The sequence below is a fragment of the Crinia signifera genome, chromosome 8 (genome assembly GCF_055691185.1).
Source record: "Crinia signifera chromosome 8, ASM5569118v1, whole genome shotgun sequence".
Taxonomy (NCBI): Eukaryota; Metazoa; Chordata; class Amphibia; order Anura; family Myobatrachidae; genus Crinia; species Crinia signifera.
In genome coordinates, this window is record NC_139224.1 from 18479510 (window position 1) to 18499704 (window position 20195).

The 20195-nt window shown below is 46.9% G+C and overlaps 1 protein-coding gene across 1 annotated transcript in view; it reads left to right on the forward strand.

The window, feature by feature from the left end:
• Window positions 1–231: 231 nt before the first annotated feature.
• RNF123 (ring finger protein 123) overlaps window positions 232–20195 on the forward strand; it is a 53784-nt gene continuing 33820 nt past the window's right edge. Inside the window, exons 1-15 of the mRNA XM_083155885.1 lie at window positions 232–324; window positions 6173–6267; window positions 11429–11513; window positions 14775–14854; window positions 16469–16572; window positions 16645–16699; window positions 17242–17327; window positions 17427–17513; window positions 17592–17659; window positions 17734–17859; window positions 19152–19266; window positions 19431–19535; window positions 19647–19772; window positions 19846–19938; window positions 20020–20093. Of these exons, the coding sequence (XP_083012011.1) occupies window positions 6186–6267; window positions 11429–11513; window positions 14775–14854; window positions 16469–16572; window positions 16645–16699; window positions 17242–17327; window positions 17427–17513; window positions 17592–17659; window positions 17734–17859; window positions 19152–19266; window positions 19431–19535; window positions 19647–19772; window positions 19846–19938; window positions 20020–20093 (1286 nt within the window). The 5' untranslated portion in view covers window positions 232–324; window positions 6173–6185. The remainder of the gene's footprint in view (window positions 325–6172; window positions 6268–11428; window positions 11514–14774; window positions 14855–16468; window positions 16573–16644; window positions 16700–17241; window positions 17328–17426; window positions 17514–17591; window positions 17660–17733; window positions 17860–19151; window positions 19267–19430; window positions 19536–19646; window positions 19773–19845; window positions 19939–20019; window positions 20094–20195) is intronic.

Genomic DNA, 20195 nt, shown 5'->3' on the forward strand with positions numbered 1-20195 from the left:
CGCATGTCGACCTAACGACCTTAAACCTTTTTTCCCCACACGCTGTCACAAAAGAACTACCGTTCCCAGCAGGCCATGCAGGCAATCACGCTGTGTATATCGGCGTTGCATGGCGGGATTGGTAGTTTAATCCATGTCACTGATCAGTTAGTCACTTTTATTTTATGTTGTATAGAAATCTTTATTAATAACGAACACTGTTTCGATAAATAAAGTGTGTTGAAAAAAAAAAAAAACCTACAGAAGATGAGGCGGGGTCAGATTGGAGGGGGAGGGGCAGAGCTCAGGTTGTGGAGAACGGATCAGTGGCTGACACGGGACAGGGTGAGTGGTGACCCAGGGAGAGGTGGGGACTGGAGGCATATCCGCCGGCTCCATACACTCTCACCCCATTCCCCTCCTCATCCGCGGCGTGGTTATACCTGCTGGTGCTGCCTGGCTGTGTGACACCTACTGTTATGTATCTGTACATGCTATAGCAGCTATATATACACTGCCTGCCTCATAATATATAAATATATACACACCCACCCTGACTGCCTCCTATATATGTACACACACTGCCTGCCTCATATACATATACACACCCACCCACCCTGACTGCCTCCTATATATGTACACACACTGCCTGACTCATATATACACCCACCCTGCCTGCCTCATATATATACATATACCCACCCACCCTGACTGCCTCCTATATGTGTACACACACTGCCTGCCTCATATATACACCCACCCTGACTGCCTCCTATATATGTACACACACTGCCTGCCTCATATATATACATATACCCACCCACCCTGACTGCCTCCTATATATACACATACACCGCTTGCTTCCTATATATTCATATACACACCCACCCTGACTGCCTCCTATATATGTTCACACACTGCCTGCCTCATATATATACATATACACACACCCACCCACCCTGACTGCCTCCTATATATGTACACACACACTGCCTGCCATATATATAGAGAGAGATGACGAATTGGGCCAGATACATACACTTCATTCAAATGCTTTGAAAGATTCATACAATGTTGGGTACTTCTGTATTATCTGGGCTCCCATGTTAAATGCACCCCATTTTTTCATACCCCTACTATCCAACTACGCATGGAGTTGATTTTATATAGTGTGGCGAGCGCAGCGAGCCACCGTGCCCGAAGCGTGGCGAGCGCACGCGGTGTCATAAGAAAAACGGGAGTCCAGATATTACATAAGCACCCAATGTTGTATATTTTATTTTGTGTGTGTGTGTGTATGTATGTATGTATATGTGTATATATATATATATATATATATATACACACACACACACAAAATTATCCCTGTATAAGTAAACTGCGTTAGTCCTCAATATGGATTTTTCAGATTAGTCTGAGGTAGTACAGTGCAGCTCTCCTCCGAGTAACCGATCCCAGGGTCCCAAAGTTGCATGCAAAAAAACAGGAGACAAGCGCACCATGACCAATAAATTCAAGTAAAATTTATAAATGAATAGCGGCTCATGTACAATGAAAGTTTAAAATGAACAGCTTGCCAGCATATCAAAATCAGAAACAACAGGTAGCTGTCTCTCACATAACGCTGAAGCCGCAAGGCTTCTGACGTCCCGTCTGATTGACTCATTGTGTGCCTGTCTCCGTTTTATATATATATATATATATATATATATATATATATATATATATATATATATATATATATATATATATAAGCAAGACAATGGTTTTTTGACAGCTGCGCTCAAACCGTGTTGGAGTGACAATTAAGCAGTCCAGCAAGAAAAGTCCTCCTCAGCTAAAAGTATCAAACTCGAGACACACCACTCCTGGGTCTCCTTGCTTAGGTCCCTTTAAACACGGACCGTCGCTCCCCAAAGTATAAGACCCGTGTCCAGCGGGTATTAGAAATCTGCAGAGAAGGAAGGACAATGGGGGCGCCTCATAGCGTAGTATTTTTAATAAAAATTTTGTAGACAATACAGCAGAGTTAAAACCAGTCAGAGGATGGTACCCGTACCATTTGATTCCTCCGCTGTGGGCTTGAATACCACAAGGTTTTTAATATCTACCCGTCCACGGATAACAGCACGCCTCCTCCTGCGGGATTACAGCACACCACTCAACACCTGCAGCCTTCCACAGGCTACAAGCGCGCCGGTACCTTCTCCTCGCTGGGTCAGGGAACGCCGATCACCGGGACACGGAGCACGGATGACGTCACACAGGCACGCCCCAAACGCGTTTCGTCATAGAGACTTCGTCAGTGGTTGCAACCCACTGACGAAGTCTCTATGACGAAACGCGTTTGGGGCGTGCCTGTGTGACGTCATCCGTGCTCCGTGTCCCGGTGATCGGCGTTCCCTGACCCAGCGAGGAGAAGGTACCGGCGCGCTTGTAGCCTGTGGAAGGCTGCAGGTGTTGAGTGGTGTGCTGTAATCCCGCAGGAGGAGGCGTGCTGTTATCCGTGGACGGGTAGATATTAAAAACCTTGTGGTATTCAAGCCCACAGCGGAGGAATCAAATGGTACGGGTACCATCCTCTGACTGGTTTTAACTCTGCTGTATTGTCTACAAAATTTTTATTAAAAATACTACGCTATGAGGCGCCCCCATTGTCCTTCCTTCTCTGCAGATATATATATATATATATATATATATATATATATATATATATATATATATATATATATATATATATATATATATATATATATATATATATATATATATATATATATATATATATATAACTCTCTCCACACTGACTGCCTCATATATATGTTCACACACTGCCTGCCTCATATATATACATATACCCACCTACACTGACTGCCTCCTATATATGTTCTCATACTGCCTGCCTCCTATATACACCCACCCTGACTGCCTCCTATATATGTACACACACTGCCTGCCTCATATACATATACACACCCACCCTGACTGTATGTGTGGGAGTACCTGTACTCGCACACATCAAAGGCAGATAGGAGGGGTGCCCTCAAGGTCACACCTGGGTGTGCCTATCATATATACAAAAGTCCCTGGGGGGGACAAAGAGCACTCGCCAATTGTAAAAAAAACGTGTATTTGACAAAGAGCACTCGCCAATTGTAAAAAAAACGTGTATTTTATTTAGAAAAAATATAAGTAACATACCAAGCGTTTGCTGTAGGACCAAAATGAAGAAGTGCCAACGTTTCGATCCCCACTGGGATATTTGTCAAGGAATCCGCCAACAACGTTAAAGGTCTCAAAAAGAAAGAGGACTGCCCCGGTTCAAGGTCTGCTCGCTACAGCTGCCAAAGACCTATCTGCTCACCGCCGGGTCTCGAGTTTATATACCCAAAAATAGCCCCCGTTTTGGGTCACACACAGGGCATATAGGTCTTTGGCAGCTGTAGCGAGCAGACCTTCAACCGGAGCAGTCCTTTTTCTTTTTGAGACCTTTAACATTGTTGGCGGATTCCTTGACAAATATCCCAGTGGGGATCGAAACGTTGGAACTTCTTCATTTTGGTCCTACAGCAAACCCTTGGTATGTTACTTATATTTTTTCTAAATAAAATACACGTTTTTTTTTTACAATTGGCGAGTGCTCTTTGTCCCCCCCCAGGGACTTTTATTTATATATATATATATATATATATATATATATATATATATATATATATATATATCCTGGAAATAAAAATATATATATATACACACACTGCCTGCCTCATATATACTGTATGTACCTGATATTACGTGACCTTTAATGTATGTTTTATTTTCTGTACTCCCCCCCCCCCCCCTTTTTTTCCCCCCTATATAATTGTACTATTTAAACCCTTAGTAAAAATTATTCTAAAAAATAAAAAAGCTTTACTTATGGTCACTTGTCCATAGTGAGGCCATTCTTCCTGAACCTGTAAACCTGTATAGGAACCTGCTTCTAAGATGCTAATAATTTTGGTCTTTGCGTTTTAAAGAGAGGGTCTCGAACAGGCATGTACACACTAACATACGGTTCAAACACTTCTGGACTATTTGAGTGATGACATTCCAGACACACTAGAGGGCGATATCTCTGTCTCTTATAGTGGGGTTCACTATTACGCTAAATAAAGGACTATAAAAGAAAGTTTCTGATTTCAATTCGTATTTCAATAGAGGACTTCTAAAACTCACAAGCCATCCATTTAGTAGGACTCACAATAATCTATACCCCAGGTACATTGACAAATTACAATTTGAAGATAGTGTGATTGATTGATTATACCTTAAACTCTCTCTTGCTACTGGTACTTTTCCTTCTTTGCTCAAACATGCAGTGATTACTCCAATTCTGAAAAAACACAATTCTGACCCTAACTCTCTCTCTAAATATCGTCCTATCTCTCAGCTTCCATGCCTCTCCAAGCTACTTGAGAGACTTGTCTACTCTCGCCTCACACACTTTTTTAACTCTCACGCCCTATTAGACCCGCTTCTGACTTTCACTGACTGAAGTGGTGAATGATCTGGTAACTGCCAAGTCTAAAGGCCATTACTCACTGCTTATTCTTCTAGATTTTCTGCTGTGTTTGACACTTGATCATACTCTTTTCTTACAAACACTGCACTCCCTAGGTCTTATTGATTCAGCCCTTTCTTGGTTCACATCTTACCTATCTGATCGCTATTTCAGTGTTCGCTTCTCTGACTCTACCTCCTCTTCGCTACCTCTGTCAGTCGGAGTTCCGCAAGGCTCAGTCTTAGGTCCTCTGCTTTTCTCAATCTATACCTCATCTCTTGGCAAACTCATCAGCTCTTTCGGATTTCAGTATAACTCATATGCGGATGATACTCAAATCTATCTATCAACCCCAGAGTTCTCACCAGTGCCTCTCTGCCATCTCATCTTGGATGTCTTCTTTCCAACTCAAACTCAATATTTCCAAAACTAAATTACTTATATTCCCACCAGCTAAGAACAGTTACCATCCTGATCTCCATCGCTGTTGACAACTCGACAATCTACCCTACCCCACAAGCTCATTGCCTAGGGGCCATCCTCAACTCTGAACTGTCCTTGGTTCCCCACATTCATATTCCCACCAGCTAAGAACAGTTACCATCCTGATCTCCATCGCTGTTGACAACTCGACAATCTACCCTACCCCACAAGCTCATTGCCTAGGGGCCATCCTCAACTCTGAACTGTCCTTGGTTCCCCACATTCAATCTGACACCAAGTCATGTTACATGCATCTAAGAAACATATCCAAAATACGACCCTATCTCACACAAGACACTACTAAATCTCTTATCCATGCACTCATTATATCCCGCATTGATTATTGCAATAGTCTCCTAACTGGTCTTCCCAAGAACAGACTCTCACCACTGCAATCCATTCTAAATGCTGCTGCTAGGCTGATCTTCCTTGCAAGATGCTCATCGTCTGCTGATCCGCTCTGCCAGTCCCTCCATTGGTTGCCTGTATTTTACCATATTCAATATAAAATACTTCTACTCACATATAAAGCTATTAACCATACTGCACCAGCTTATATCTCTCTACTTATCACAAAATATCTCCCATCTCGACCACTACGCTCTACACAAGATCTGTGTCTCTCTTCTGCACGGATCACTAGCTCCCATTCACTATTACAGGACTTTCATCGGGCTGCTCCCATCCTATGGAATGCCCTTCCACGCACAATAGGACTCTCCACTAGCCTCCAAACTTTCAAGTGTTCCCTGAAAACTCACCTCTTCAGGCAAGCCTATCATATTTAAGTTCACAATGCTTTACCCTCTGAGGCACTTATGTATTATATAGCTTCCCTTCTGGACCTACAAGCTATGCTATTACTGATGGCTGTCCTTGTGTTTCCCTCCTATATCCCTATAGATTGTAAGCTTGCAGCAGGGCCCTCCTACCTCCAAGTCTAGCTGTTGTTACCCAGTTTGTTTTATCTCTGTTTACAATTGTAAAGCGCAGCGGAATCTGCTGCGCTATATAAGAAACTGTAAAAAATAATAAATATTTAAGGCTTTTTAGGTCTAGCTATGAGAGCACAATTCGAGGCGCCCTCCTATAACTGTTGTTTGTTGTTTGTTATCCCCTCTCCAACGGGATATAGGGTCAGCGCAGTGACTGTGAGTCTCTGTATTACAGTGTCCCCAAGGTCATGGCTTCTAGAGGATCCGGCACATCTTTGATGAGGAGAAATTACCGACTGTCCATAGAACCAGACAAGACTAAAGTTACAGGTAATTCAGGTGCTGCTACAGGACAGTGATACGGGCATCGTAAGCGGGCTCTGCCCCCTTCTCTATACCACAGGGTGGTGCCACAGTATGCCCAGCAGTCACTAATACCCCTTTTACACCAAAAACCCTGGTCGGACCCTGGTCTTTGAACGCTGGAGTTTCCAGGGTCTGACCCTGCTTTATACCCCATTTACACAGCACTTTGACCTGGGTCGGACCTGGGTCTGCACCATTTACACTGAACCTGGGTCTGCACCATTTACACTGAACCTGGGTCAGCCCTGCCTTTCCTCGTGGATGTCGTTAAAAATGCTTGCTCGTTGCCAAGGGTGGTATAAAAAAAAAAAAAAAAATATATATATATATATATATATATATATATTTATTATTACTGCTTGAATAAAAATTTTGAGGGGGTAGATGGGGGAAGCTGTCCCCGGGTGCTGGGAGGAGGGGGGTCCCTGCGGCTGCTGAGGGGAGGGGGGGGGGGTACCTGTCAGCCTGAGGTCGGAGGGGATGATGTGCGCCGCTGCTGTACCTCACCTAGTACTAGTTCCCATGTGCTGGAGGGACCGCCGACACTGACTGTCCATTCGCCGCAGGGACCGGCTGCCGGGGGGAGGTACAGCAGCAGCGCACATCATCCCCTCCGACCTCAGGCTGACAGGTACTCCTCAGCAGCCACAGGAACCCCCCTCCTCCCGCAGCAGCTGGGCACAGCTTCCCCAGCACTGCACGCTGTGGACCCGCTGCGGGTGCCTGGACCCGCAGCGGGACCATTTACACCGCCATTTACACGGGTCCTATCCGGGTTCTACCCAGGTCAGGACCTGGGTAGAGGACCCGTGTAAATGGACACGGATATACCCCATTTACACCGCTGATGATCCGGGTCTGACCCGCCGCTGACCCGGATTTTTCAGCGGTGTAAAAGGGGTATAACTCCCTCTCTGATGTCTGCTGCACAGTAATGTTAGATGTTGGCGGAATTCTGTCCTGTCACTATCTGTCCTGTACCCTTTGATGTACAAGGTGCTTCTTCCCATCAGCTCAGTATCTCTTCCCTGCTGGTCCCAGTCACACATGGAGCACACAGCACATTTACATTAGCAGTAACTGTTCCCTGTGCTCAGTATCACTTCCCAGTCACATATGGAGCACACGGCACATATACAGTAGCAGTGACCATTCCCTGTGCTCAGTATCACTTCCCAGCTGGTCCCAGTCACACATTGAGCACACAGCACATATACAGTAGAAGTGACAGTTCCCTGTGCTCAGTATCACTTCCCAGCTGGTCCCAGCCACACATGGAGCACACAGCACATATACAGTAGCAGTGACCGTTCCCTGTGCTCAGTATCACTTCCCAGCTGGTCCCAGTCACACATGGAGCACACAGCACATATACAGTAGCAGTGACCGTTCCCTGTGCTCAGTATCACTTCCCAGTCACATATGGAGCACACGGCACATATACAGTAGCAGTGACCGTTCCCTGTGCTCAGTATCACTTCCCAGTCACATATGGAGCACACGGCACATATACAGTAGCAGTGACCATTCCCTGTGCTCAGTATCACTTCCCAGCTGGTCCCAGTCACACATGGAGCACACAGCACATTTACATTAGCAGTAACTGTTCCCTGTGCTCAGTATAACTTCCCAGTCACATATGGAGCACACGGCACATATACAGTAGCAGTGACCATTCCCTGTGCTCAGTATCACTTGCCCACTGGTCCCAGTCACACATGGAGCACACAGCACATATACAGTAGCAGTGACCATTCCCTGTGCTCAGTATCACTTCCCAGCTGGTCCCAGCCACACATGGAGCACACAGCACATACTGTATATGGTAGCAGTGACCGTTCCCTGTGCTACGTATAACTATTTTAAGGGAATCCCTGGTGGTGTTCCACAATTTTGTTGCTTGTGGCCTTCATTGAAGTAATCTGAAACAATGCAGTAAACCACAAACACAACAAAGATATTGGGAGTTGAACAAGATGAGAGGTGCTAAATCAGCCCAGCATCAAGCTTCTTCCCAACTTTCCATAGGATAGAAAAAAAACAACACATTTTACACTAACAATCTAAAAAGTAAACGGCACCAGCACATTAAACAGGCAATACACAGAGAAGCACCTCATGGTTTAAACTTCATGTTTACTTCAATTCAAACCTGGTGACACCTCCAGTGCTAATGCTGCAGCTAAACTCCTTCTTTGTGTTTGTGCGTTTCTCTGAAAATTACTTTTGTATGTTTTAATTCTGTTTAGGCTTAAATTGGTTTTATTGAAAGTTTTCAAATACATCTTATCAAAGCCTAATAACTTTGTATTATTAATGTTATATAATGGCATTGTTATATTATTATATTATTATTTTTCTCAACCCGCCATGTACAGTTCTGGGGGTTCCATTACCAGTGTGCCATGAAGGTGCATTCCACCACCCGCAAGTATTAGGGAATTACAGACCATTATTCAGGATGCATGATGTGCACTGTCTGCAGTGGGTTTTGTGGCCCCGAAATGTCGGTCATTGCTTTTCACCTAATACACTTTTAAAACATTACTCGTGGAGTGTCGCTGTCTGCTTGCCTGCCGATCCACCATAAAATTTCACCAGAAGGCACCCACGTTCATTGATCATAAACTAAACCATATATATACATGAGGGTGGATCAATAAATACCTGTGTTAAGAATAAAGACGACATTTATTTTTTAAATGTTTGATTTTCTTTTTCAACACAATCTCCTTTCACAGCAATAGACTTTTCCCAACGTCCCTGCCATTTCTTTAAACTCTAAAAAAAAAATGATTTGTCAAACTCATGTAGGCTCCTGTCTCGGCGATGATCTTCCTCGTTTGAGCTGAATTTTTCCCTGCGAGCCACGTTTTCAGGTTAGGGAACAGAAAGAAGTCGCATGGAGCCAAGTCGGGCGAGTACGGTGGATGCTGCAAAAATTCATAGCGCAATTCATGCAATTTGCCCGCAACAGTTCCGGATGAGGGAACTGGTGCATTGCCATGGTGGGAAAAAAAGAACCTATGAATCAGTCTGAAATTTGGTATTGCGTTGGTAGTACACGATAGTTATAGCAACTTTCCTCAGCAACGCCACCCGTGGAGGCGGAGCTTCCGGGTTGTCGGGGGGGGGGGGACATGATTTCTTTTTTTCCCCCCTTTCCCTTTCCCGGCACCTTTTAAGAAAAAAAAAATAAACATTGTTTCTACTATGACATCGATGTAGGGATACCATCTGGTTCTCCCCCATCAATGGCAAAAGTATTTGACATCGGCCATAAACCATCGATGATATTTGATCATTGATGGTTGATGGCCATCCCTTGTTGAGGCAGCGTTGTCGTGTTGTGCTTGCCCAAAACTTGCAGCGATGTGTGACTTGGCGAATTGGCCTGATGGAGAACCCAGGTAGTGGCAATCTCCTGGCGGAGGACCCTGAGCCCCCTGTGTAACATGCACCGGTGACAGTTTGGCCGGTTGGTAGAAATTCCTTGTTGGCCACACCCTTTGACTCGATAAAGACAATGAGCATGGATTTGGTCTTTGCTTTGCTCATTTGGCCCATTGTGGGTGAGGCGGCCATGGTATGTTGCCATTCCGCTTTTTCATTTTTTGGTCTGCAGATCATGCACACGACTGACTGGTTGAACGTCCCATATTTAATTGTTGTAGTGGTATTTGTACTGTTGGGACTGACGAAATAGCTGCAATTAAATATGCTCTGAAACGTTGCAGCTTAAAAAATGGTAGAAGTCTTACTGCTGCTTATGGGATTTTGTGGTGTTATCGCAGCAGGCACCCGGCCGGACCAAGAAGTATACTTCACTACTCATCATTGTGGACTAAAGTATAGATGTCGACACAGGTACAAAAAAATGTGAAAACTCAAGTCAACCTTTTTGCTTCTGTCGGTCTTTCTTCTTCAGGGTTCCTGGGTCGCACAGGGATAACATCGGGGTTGTAGGCGGATCCAGAGACCGGGCACCAGCTCTCCAAAGCTTTAGGCTTTCCACCATGCCTGGCTCCTCTCCCCTATAGCCCCGCCTCCAGTCTTTTGTTGGTGCCTGCAGCAAGCAGGTGTTTATGCTTTGTACTATGTGGGAGCAGGTCACATCGCTGGCGTGGACACTGCCCCCCCACAGCAGAGATTTCAATGGCCCACCAGGGTAAAGGGGCACAGGCCCCATTAAACCAGTGGGGGAAGTCTATCATAGAGGGAGGCGGCGCTGGCCTGTAGCCACTCCCCCGGCTTTAGTTGCCAGTTCACCTCACTGCTGGGCGCCTATTAGCTGCAGATGAGCTCCACAGTCTCATCACAGATGCTGGAAGCCATCTTCATCGCTATGCAGACCCCTGGATTGCTGGGCGCCGCTCGCCTGTAAAAACATCAACTGCAGACAAGATTTTACAGTGCTCACTGTCCTACACTTCAAAACTGAGAATGGTGAAGGCAACATCCCTTGCTGTGGTTACTTTTTGTGACGGATACCCCACTCTGAAAAGGGGGAACCCTGTCTGTGGCCTTTACAACTCTGGTCTAGGTAGTTGATATACCTCAAGCATTTGATTTTATGAACCTGTCTTTTAAAGAGTATTCTTCAAATATCCTGATTTTGTTTGGGTGATCATTACTTTTGCCTATACCCCTGATGAAGTCTTTAACGAAACGCGTTGGTAATTGTTACGAATAAATAAATTCACTACAAAATGGATCCTGCGTCTTGTGTGAATAGATGCTGATACAGGAAATTCGAAGAAAGAAATATTGGTTGCGACACATTTATTATTACATATTCGTGTCATTTATCTTATTGTTTTTATTTGATAAAGATATTAAATTATCGAAACGTCAGCACCAACTGCCGGTGTAGTCTGCAGTTTTTTGTGACCGTTTGCAAGTCCTGTGAGTGCCGCCTGAGTACCTTGGTGCACTGTCTACTATATATATATATATATATATATATATATATATATATATATATATATATATATATATATATATATATACACATATATATATATATATATATATATATATATATATATATATATATTCCTTTGTGTCCTGTTCCAGGCATCACTGTATGTGTATATATAATATACTCCTTTGTGTCCTGTTCCAGGCATCGTGAACGAGAGACTCCTCAGTCAGTATCTACAGCGCATATTCCCGGGCAGTGATGCAGTGCAGCATGCAGCTACACACCGGTATTGTATCACTGATATCTGGTATGCATGTGATGTAATCCCAGCCCAGTCTGACCAGTGGCCTGACATAGGTACATCTGTCCAGTGCCTGTAATAAACCCTCCCTCACCCTTACTACAGGCCTAGAGCCATGCAGGACACGTTTACAGCCATGTCACACTCTGGTGTATGTCAGCAAGCAGTGTGTGATGTTGCTGCTATTATTCCTGTGCTGTGACTGTGTAACGCTGCTGTTATCCCTGTGCTGTGACTGTGTAACGCTGCTGTCCCTGTGCTGCGATCCCTGCGCAACGCTGCTGCGATCCCTGCGCAACGCTGCTGCGATCCCTGCGCAACGCTGCTGCGATCCCTGCGCAACGCTGCTGCGATCCCTGCGCAACGCTGCTGCGATCCCTGCGCAACGCTGCTGCGATCCCTGCGCAACGCTGCTGCGATCCCTGCGCAACGCTGCTGCGATCCCTGCGCAACGCTGCTGCGATCCCTGCGCAACGCTGCTGCGATCCCTGCGCAACGCTGCTGGTATATCTGCGCGGCGACTGCGCAAGGCTGCCGGTGACCCTGTATGTACATATCACTGCTACAGGGTGATTGGTATCGGTGCCGCTAGGTGGTTGGTATCGGTACTGCAGGGTAAGTGTTCTCGGTACTGCAGTTACTCTGTTGGTGACGGGAATCGGCATAGGTGGAGGTATCAGCATAGAATCCGCTTATGTCAGGCATGTCCAAACTATAGCCCTCCAGATTTTGTGAAACTACAAGTTCCATCATGCCTTGCCACATTTTTGCTATTAGGGAATGCTAAAACTATGGCAAGGCATGCTGGGATGTGTAGTTTCACAACAGCTGGAGGGCCACAGTTTGCACATGCCTGCCTGGCTTATGGGTTAATATGCAGTGTGTGGTGTGGTGAGCCTGGTAATATGTGGATGTCACCTTGTTAGTGATGCCCTGGACAGAGCCTGCAGCTGTATTGGTGCCGCCTGTGATTAGTGTGGTATCCGCTCTGTGACCACCTGTCCTCATCCCCTCTAATTATAACCTTCTGTATCCAGTTACACAGCAATGATCCCTCTGCCGCAGGGACTGACGGATCCCCTCAGTATATAATATGTGCCAGTGACATCACACTGCTGCAGGGACTGACGGATCCCCTACAGTATAAGATATGTGCCAGTGACATCACACTGTCGCAGGGACTGACGGTTCCCCTACAGTATATGATATGTGCCAGTGACATCACACTGTCGCAGGGACTGACTGATCCCCTCAGTATATAATATGTGCCAGTGACATCACACTGTCGCAGGGACTGACTGATCCCCTCAGTATATAATATGTGCCAGTGACACCACACTGTCGCAGGGACTGACTGATCCCCTCAGTATATAATATGTGCCAGTGACACCACACTGTCACAGGGACTGACTGATCCCCTCAGTATATAATATGTGCCAGTGACACCACACTGTCACAGGGACTGACTGATTCCCTCAGTATATAATATGTGCCAGTGACACCATACTGTCACACGGACTGACTGATCCCCTCAGTATATAATATGTGCCAGTGACACCATACTGTCACAGGGACTGACTGATCCCCTCAGTATATAATATGTGCCAGTGACATCACACTGCTGCAGGGACTGACGGATCCCCTACAATATATGATATGTGCCAGTGACATCACACTGTCGCAGGGACTGAAGGATCCCCTACAGTATATGATATGTGCCAGTGACATCACACTGTCGCAGGGACTGACAGATCCCCTACAGTATATGATATGTGCCAGTGACATCACACTGTCGCAGGGACTGACTGATCCCCTCAGTATATGATATGTGCCAGTGACATCACACTGTCGCAGGGACTGACGGTTCCCTTACAGTATATGATATGTGCCAGTGACATCACACTGTCGCAGGGACTGACGGATCCACTACAGTATATGATATGTGCCAATGCATCACACTGTCGCAGGGACTGACGGATCCCCTACAGTATATGATATGTGCCAGTGACATCACAATGTCGCAGGGACTGACTGATCCCCTCAGTATATAATATGTGCCAGTGACACCACACTGTCACAGGGACTGACTGATCCCCTCAGTATATAATATGTGCCAGTGACATCACACTGCTGCAGGGACTGACTGATCCCCTCAGTATATAATATGTGCCAGTGACATCACACTGCTGCAGGGACTGACTGATCCCCTACAGTATATGATATGTGCCAGTGACACCACACTGTCACAGGGACTGACGGATCCCCTCAGTATATAATATGTGCCAGTGACATCACACTGCTGCAGGGACTGACGGATCCCCTACAGTATAAGATATGTGCCAGTGACATCACACTGTCGCAGGGACTGACGGATCCCCTACAGTATATGATATGTGCCAGTGACATCACACTGTCGCAGGGACTGACTGATCCCCTACAGTATAAGATATGTGCCAGTGACATCACACTGTCGCAGGGACTGACGGATCCCCTACAGTATATGATATGTGCCAGTGACATCACACTGTCGCAGGGACTGACTGATCCCCTACAGTATATGATATGTGCCAGTGACATCACACTGTCGCAGGGACTGACGGATCCCCTACAGTATATGATATGTGCCAGTGACATCACACTGTCGCAGGTACTGACGGATCCCCTCAGTATATGATATGTGCCAGTGACATCACACTGTCACAGGGACTGACTGATCCCCTCAGTATATAATATGTGCCAGTGACATAACACTGCCGCGGGGCTGACGGATCCCCAGCAGGCATGTCCAAACTATAGCCCTCCGGCTGTTGTGAAACTACAAATCCCATCATGCCTACCACAGTTTTGCTATTAGGGAATGCTAAAACTTTGGCAAGGCATGCTGGGATGTGTAGTTTCACAACAGTTGGAGGGCCACAGTTTGGACCTGTCTGCCCTGCAGTATTTGATATGTGCCAGTCATCATACATAGTGTAGCTTTATACCCATGTGCCCTGATTCCATACGCAACGTGTGTGCCCATGTGCCCTGATTCGGTACGCACTCCTATACACACGTAGGTCCTCATTGTCCCACAGTGTCACCTCCCCTGATTATGGGTGAGAAGGGTTCGGCCTGGAGTGGAGTACGGCTAGATGCAATGTCGCAGTGGGGTGTGTAATGCAGCCCCCGGGTGTATATCCTGTATACTGTACAGTATATACCCTCATTGATCCACAATGTCTCCTCCCCTGTGTTTGTACCCAGGAAACCCCTCACTTTCCAGAACCTGGAGGAGCGACTGGACCGACTGCTGTCATCAGGGGAGACCAGCGAGGATGATGTCGGTGAGTAACGGCTGTACATGCTGCCCATTTGTATTCACACTCAGATGAGGGCCAGTGAGACACAGGATGTGTGGGATTTCCAGCAAGTCTCCAATATTTGATAGCACCTCCAGTTACCAAGGCTGGATCAGCGTGATAATGTGCGCACTTGCCAGAATTCCCGCATGGCTGCAGCTTCCAGGGGGTTACATAAGGTGCTCACTCAGGATCAGCCCTAGATTGTTACTGTACTGTTATGCTTCCTCACACACAGTTATATAAAGTAGTTGGAGTAGAAACCACAGAAAGCTGTAGGGTACGGCATATGGAAGATGCTTGTGAATTAGAATTCACCAGACTACGGGCAGGGAGCGGCTGCGCTGGGGCGCCGGGCAGGGAGCGTCTGCGCTGGGCAGGGAGCGGCTGCGCTGGGGTGCCGGGCAGGGACCCCTGTATATGGCTAATAAAAATATCAACTATCGTAATAAAATAAATAGGAGATATTGGTAAATGCTGTGGCAGAGAGGAGGCGCGTTCCTGCTACATTGTTGCTCTATAGCTGATACATTATCCATCATCTTGAGTCACTAATGACTGTGTAGTTGTTCTGTAATGCGTAAAGTTGCTCAGTAATACCCCTGTCATGTGCTTGTTACTTACAAACCTTTATTTGCGCTCTATCCTGCCTTATATTGTGACCTTGCTGTCCGTTACGGTCAGCCCAGTGATGGGAGGGGCCACAAAGTCACCCAGTGGGGTCACCCATGTGGGTCGCCAGTAATCAAGCAGAAGCCTGATTACTGGCGATCTGACACGCTACAACTGTGAAACACTGTTCAAACACACTCTCTCATCCACCCAGTCTTTTATACCATCCCTGCAATACTGAAAAGCAACAGGGTGACTTACTGTACTGGATTGGAAAGCAGAAGTGATCTATACCTTAGCCCCCATATACAACCAACCTGGTACTCTCATTTGATACCACTTCCGAATAGTTACCTATATACCCAACTTGGGCTAGATGCCAACAGCGCCAACGTGGGGCCAGCCCAATAACCAGAGAGGAGACTCCTGGTGAAGAACTGGTATGGTAACACAGGCTTGGAATTCAAACAGCAGATACACAGGAGCCACCGGTTGTGGGAGCACTTGCTCACGCGGGTGATTCAGTAGGAATAACAAGACAACAATCTTTGGATGTTAAAGCATTAAAACATTATCCTCAAATACAGAGTCTTAAAAAACAGAGGAAACAAGTGTGGGGCCACCTGGCCCAATTTTATTAAATATGATCTGCTGAGGCAATCGAGACATTATGTACATTTGATTGTGTTTTTTGCTAAGAATCAGTATAAAAAGTAAAAAATACATTACAGTGATATGCTAAGGCAATCGAGATTAGAATTACTAAGTGATTGACGATCTACCTAAAAAAGCATTGATAATGCTCTCTGTATTTTATATGAAGAGTCTATTAAAAGTTATGTTTTAAATTAATAATCATATCAAGTAATTAATACACAAAAGAGTGCGCCAAAAAGGCACATTTGTCTTTCTGTTTGCATCTCTGCGAACAAAACCCCCTTCTATTCACCCATGTGTTGTCAGATGTGTACATATACTCTCTCCCAGCCACAGAGCAGGCCGCAGATGGACGCCTGGGACCTGCCACCGTGGTACTGGATCACACCAGTGGATTTGAGGGATTGTTACTGGTGGACGACGATCTCCTGGGGGTGAGTGTAGATTGTAGTGTGACGCCTGTCCAGCACTTTGATCCCATAGCTGATCGCTTCCTCTGTCTGCAGGTCATCGGACACAGTAATTTCAGCTCCATCAGAGCAACCACCTGTGTGTATAAAGGTGAGTGAAGGGAGGCCATTGTCTATAGTGTTATCCTGCTGCTTACTGTGCTGGGGGGTGGGGGCTGCTGTCTGTGGGTAGTAAATGGAAGGCTGCTTGCTGTACTGGAATAGAGGTGGGGGCTGCTCTCTTTGGATGTGGTAGGGGTGGGGGCTGCTCTCTGTGGTTGGGGTAGAGGTGGGGGCTGCTCTCTGTGGGTGGTAGATGGAAGGCTGCTCACTGTACTGGGGTAAAGGTGGGGGATGCTCTCTGGGGTTGAGGTGGGGGCTGCTCTCTTTGGTTGGGGTAGAGGTGGGAGGCTGCTCTCTGTGGTTGGGGTGGAGGCTGCTTTCTGTGGTTGGGGTAGGGGTGGGAGGTGCTTCCTGTGGTTAGGGCAGAGGTGGGGGCTGCTCTCTGTGATCGGGGTGGGGGGGGGGGCTGCTCTCTGTGGTTGAGGTGGGAGGCTACTCTCTGTGGTTGGAGAGCATCTCTTTGTACTGGGGAAGGGGGCTCCTCCTGGCCAGGGGGCTGAAGTGTGACCCCTCATTCTTGTGTTTCCGCAGGGAAGTGGCTATATGAAGTTCTCATCTCCTCGCAGGGCCTCATGCAGATCGGATGGTGCACCCTCAGTTGTCGGTTTAACCAGGAGGTTAGTACCACCGCGACACGTAGCCATATAGACATGTGTCACACTGTTACATGTTACATGTGTAGTGCTGGTAAACAAGCTAATGTTCTGTTGCTGTAGGAGGGCGTTGGCGATACACCAGACTCGTATGCATATGATGGGAACAGGGTCCGCAAATGGAACGTGACCACCACTAACTATGGCAAGGTGAGAGGCCCCGGCTTGTAGATGTGGTCACCCTGTGTGTCTGTATTACTGATGATGTCTGTTTCTGTGTCTGATCAGTCCTGGGCTGCTGGGGACATCGTTAGCTGCCTCATAGACCTGGATGAAGGCTCCATCTCATTCTGCCTGTAAGGACATCCTCCAGCCAGTGCAATCTGCAAAGATGCGTCACCCCATCCTGATTACTGTCTCTTCTCTGCAGAAATGGGGTGAGCCTGGGTACGGCCTTCAGTGATATCTCCCGAGGGTCCGGGATGGCGTACTTCCCTGCTATCAGCCTCTCCTTCAAGGAGTCCGTGGCCTTTAATTTTGGCTCACGCCCTCTGCGATATCCTTTCTGATCCACATGGTATAATGTATAGGGGATTCTGAGGAGGACTGCCAGTGTGGTTAGTGATGGGAGGTATATAGGGGAGGGCTCTAACGACATGTAGTGAGAGGCGCTTTCTGGCCAAGGCTTATAGTACCACACACACAGATAATTGAATTGATGTTACCTGGCCAAGTCCAGGTAACCTCCATCCTCAATTAAATACCTAACATTCTAACGATACATGTCTAGGGTGTTGGACATCCCAAATCCGGCCCTAAGGCAGCACAGACGGCAGTTGGGGCTAAAGATGTTATATAAGTGAAAGCAGCTACAATGTGTCAGGAGTGTTACAGGAAAGATAGACAAGATAATAATGTTACATAGCTAAAAATACATGTAGGGAAATAAGTGGTTCCTGATGGTGATGAGTCTGAGCCGCAGAGCAGGGAGGATGGATGTGACCTATAGCAGCTGGAAGGATGGTGGTCTATGGAGGAGAGGTGACCTATAGCTGATGAGGAGTCTGAGCCGCAGAGCAGGGATTGCTTGTGGATAGATGGGTATGGAGGAGAGGTGACCTATAGCTGAGGGTGAAGAGTCTGAGCCGCAGAGCAGGGATTCATAGCTAAGGGTAAGGAGTCTGAGCTGCAGAGCATGGAGGGACTGTGGATGTTTATGCATGGGGGAGAGGTGACCTATAGCTGAGGGTGAGGAGTCTGAGCCGCACAGCAGGAAGGATGGTTGTGTATCGAGGAGAGGTGACCTAATAGCTGAGGGTGAGGAGTCTGACCCGCAGAGCATGGAGGGAGTGTGAATGGGGATGTAGGGAGGAGTGGTGACCTATAGCTGAGGGTGAGGAGTCTGAGCCGCAGAGCAGGGATTGCTTGTGGATAGATGTGTATGGAGGACAGGTGACCTATAGCTGAGGGTGAGGAGTCTGAGCCGCAGAGCATGGAGGAAGTGTGGATGGATGTCTAGGGAGGAGAGGTCCTATAGCTGAGGGGGAGGAGTCTGAGCTGCAGCGCATGGAGGGAGTGTGGATGGTGATGTATGGAGGAGAGGTGACCTATAGCTGATGGTGAGAAGTCTGAGCCGTAGAGCAGGGATTGAGTGTGGATGGATATGTACGGAGAAGGGGTGACCTATAGCTGAGGATGAGGAGCCTGAGCCGCAGGGAAGGTTGGAGGAGCATGGATATGGAGATGTGGATAGAGAACTACACAGTTGTTGAAAATTAAAAAGTAAATTAATTTAAAGCAATCTTATGTCATCTCATGTGGTTGTGGTGTCCTTGACCTGCTGATTACCTATCCTGTCGAAGGATTTCGCCCTTTCCAGGATCCTCCAACAGCAGATCTGCTGAAGTCCCAGCGGCTTCTGGGTTACCTGAAGAACGTCCTGAGTACTGGCATAGATGCACAGGTATTGCATGGCCTTCTACCACCTTCCATTGATAAAGACCTTGGGACTTGAATGGTGGACAGGCCCGTGGGGAGGGGCCCTCTTCATTCTGTTGGGCATTGTACAAATCTGGCAGTAGGTTGTCAGGAGATGGATAATGTGGTAAAGATGTCTATCTGTTACAGGAAGGGAAGCTAGTGGACAAGGAGCCGTCCACATGGCAGCTGCAAGGAGAACCAACCATATTCATTACACTGGCGCACATATTCAACCACTTTGCCCCTCTCATGGTAAGTACAGCAGAGTATTTGTCTTGTTGCACGTGACGTTTTGCGCTAATTCCGGTTATACCCCCAAGCACATAACAAGCACATTAGCCGGTTCCCCCTTTGTCTCTACAGTGTAAGGTCTACCTGGTGGAGGACGTACTGATGAACTATCTCTTGGGAATTTTGGAAGGAGGTGGCTCGGTGGAGGAGCACCCACTAATCCAGCATCTCCTGGACCTAATGTGGCTACTAATGGAGGTGAGTGCCCCACGCAGTAGCAGTAAAGGAGAAATGTTTGCGGCCCCCTCATTAATCCAACCTGTCCCTACAGGACTATGAGATCCACGAGTGCCTGAAGCAGCTGATGATGTCTCTTCTCCGAGCTTATCGCTTCTCTCCCATAGTCCCTGACTTGGGCCTCCAGGTAAGTGGCTGCTCTGTGCTGCTCTATATCTGTGTATGATGACCATGTTTAATCAGTGGGTGCAACTTTCTGTCTGTGCAGATCCACTACCTGCGCCTGACCATCGCCATTCTGCGTCATGAGAAGTCCCGCAAGTATCTCCTCAGCAACGTGCTGTATCCTTGTGTGATGCCTCCAGGTCTTCTGGCTGTACAGGAACAGGCATTTCCGCTTATCCCTGGGTTTCCTGGCACTGGTTTTGCTTTCAGCTGTAGATT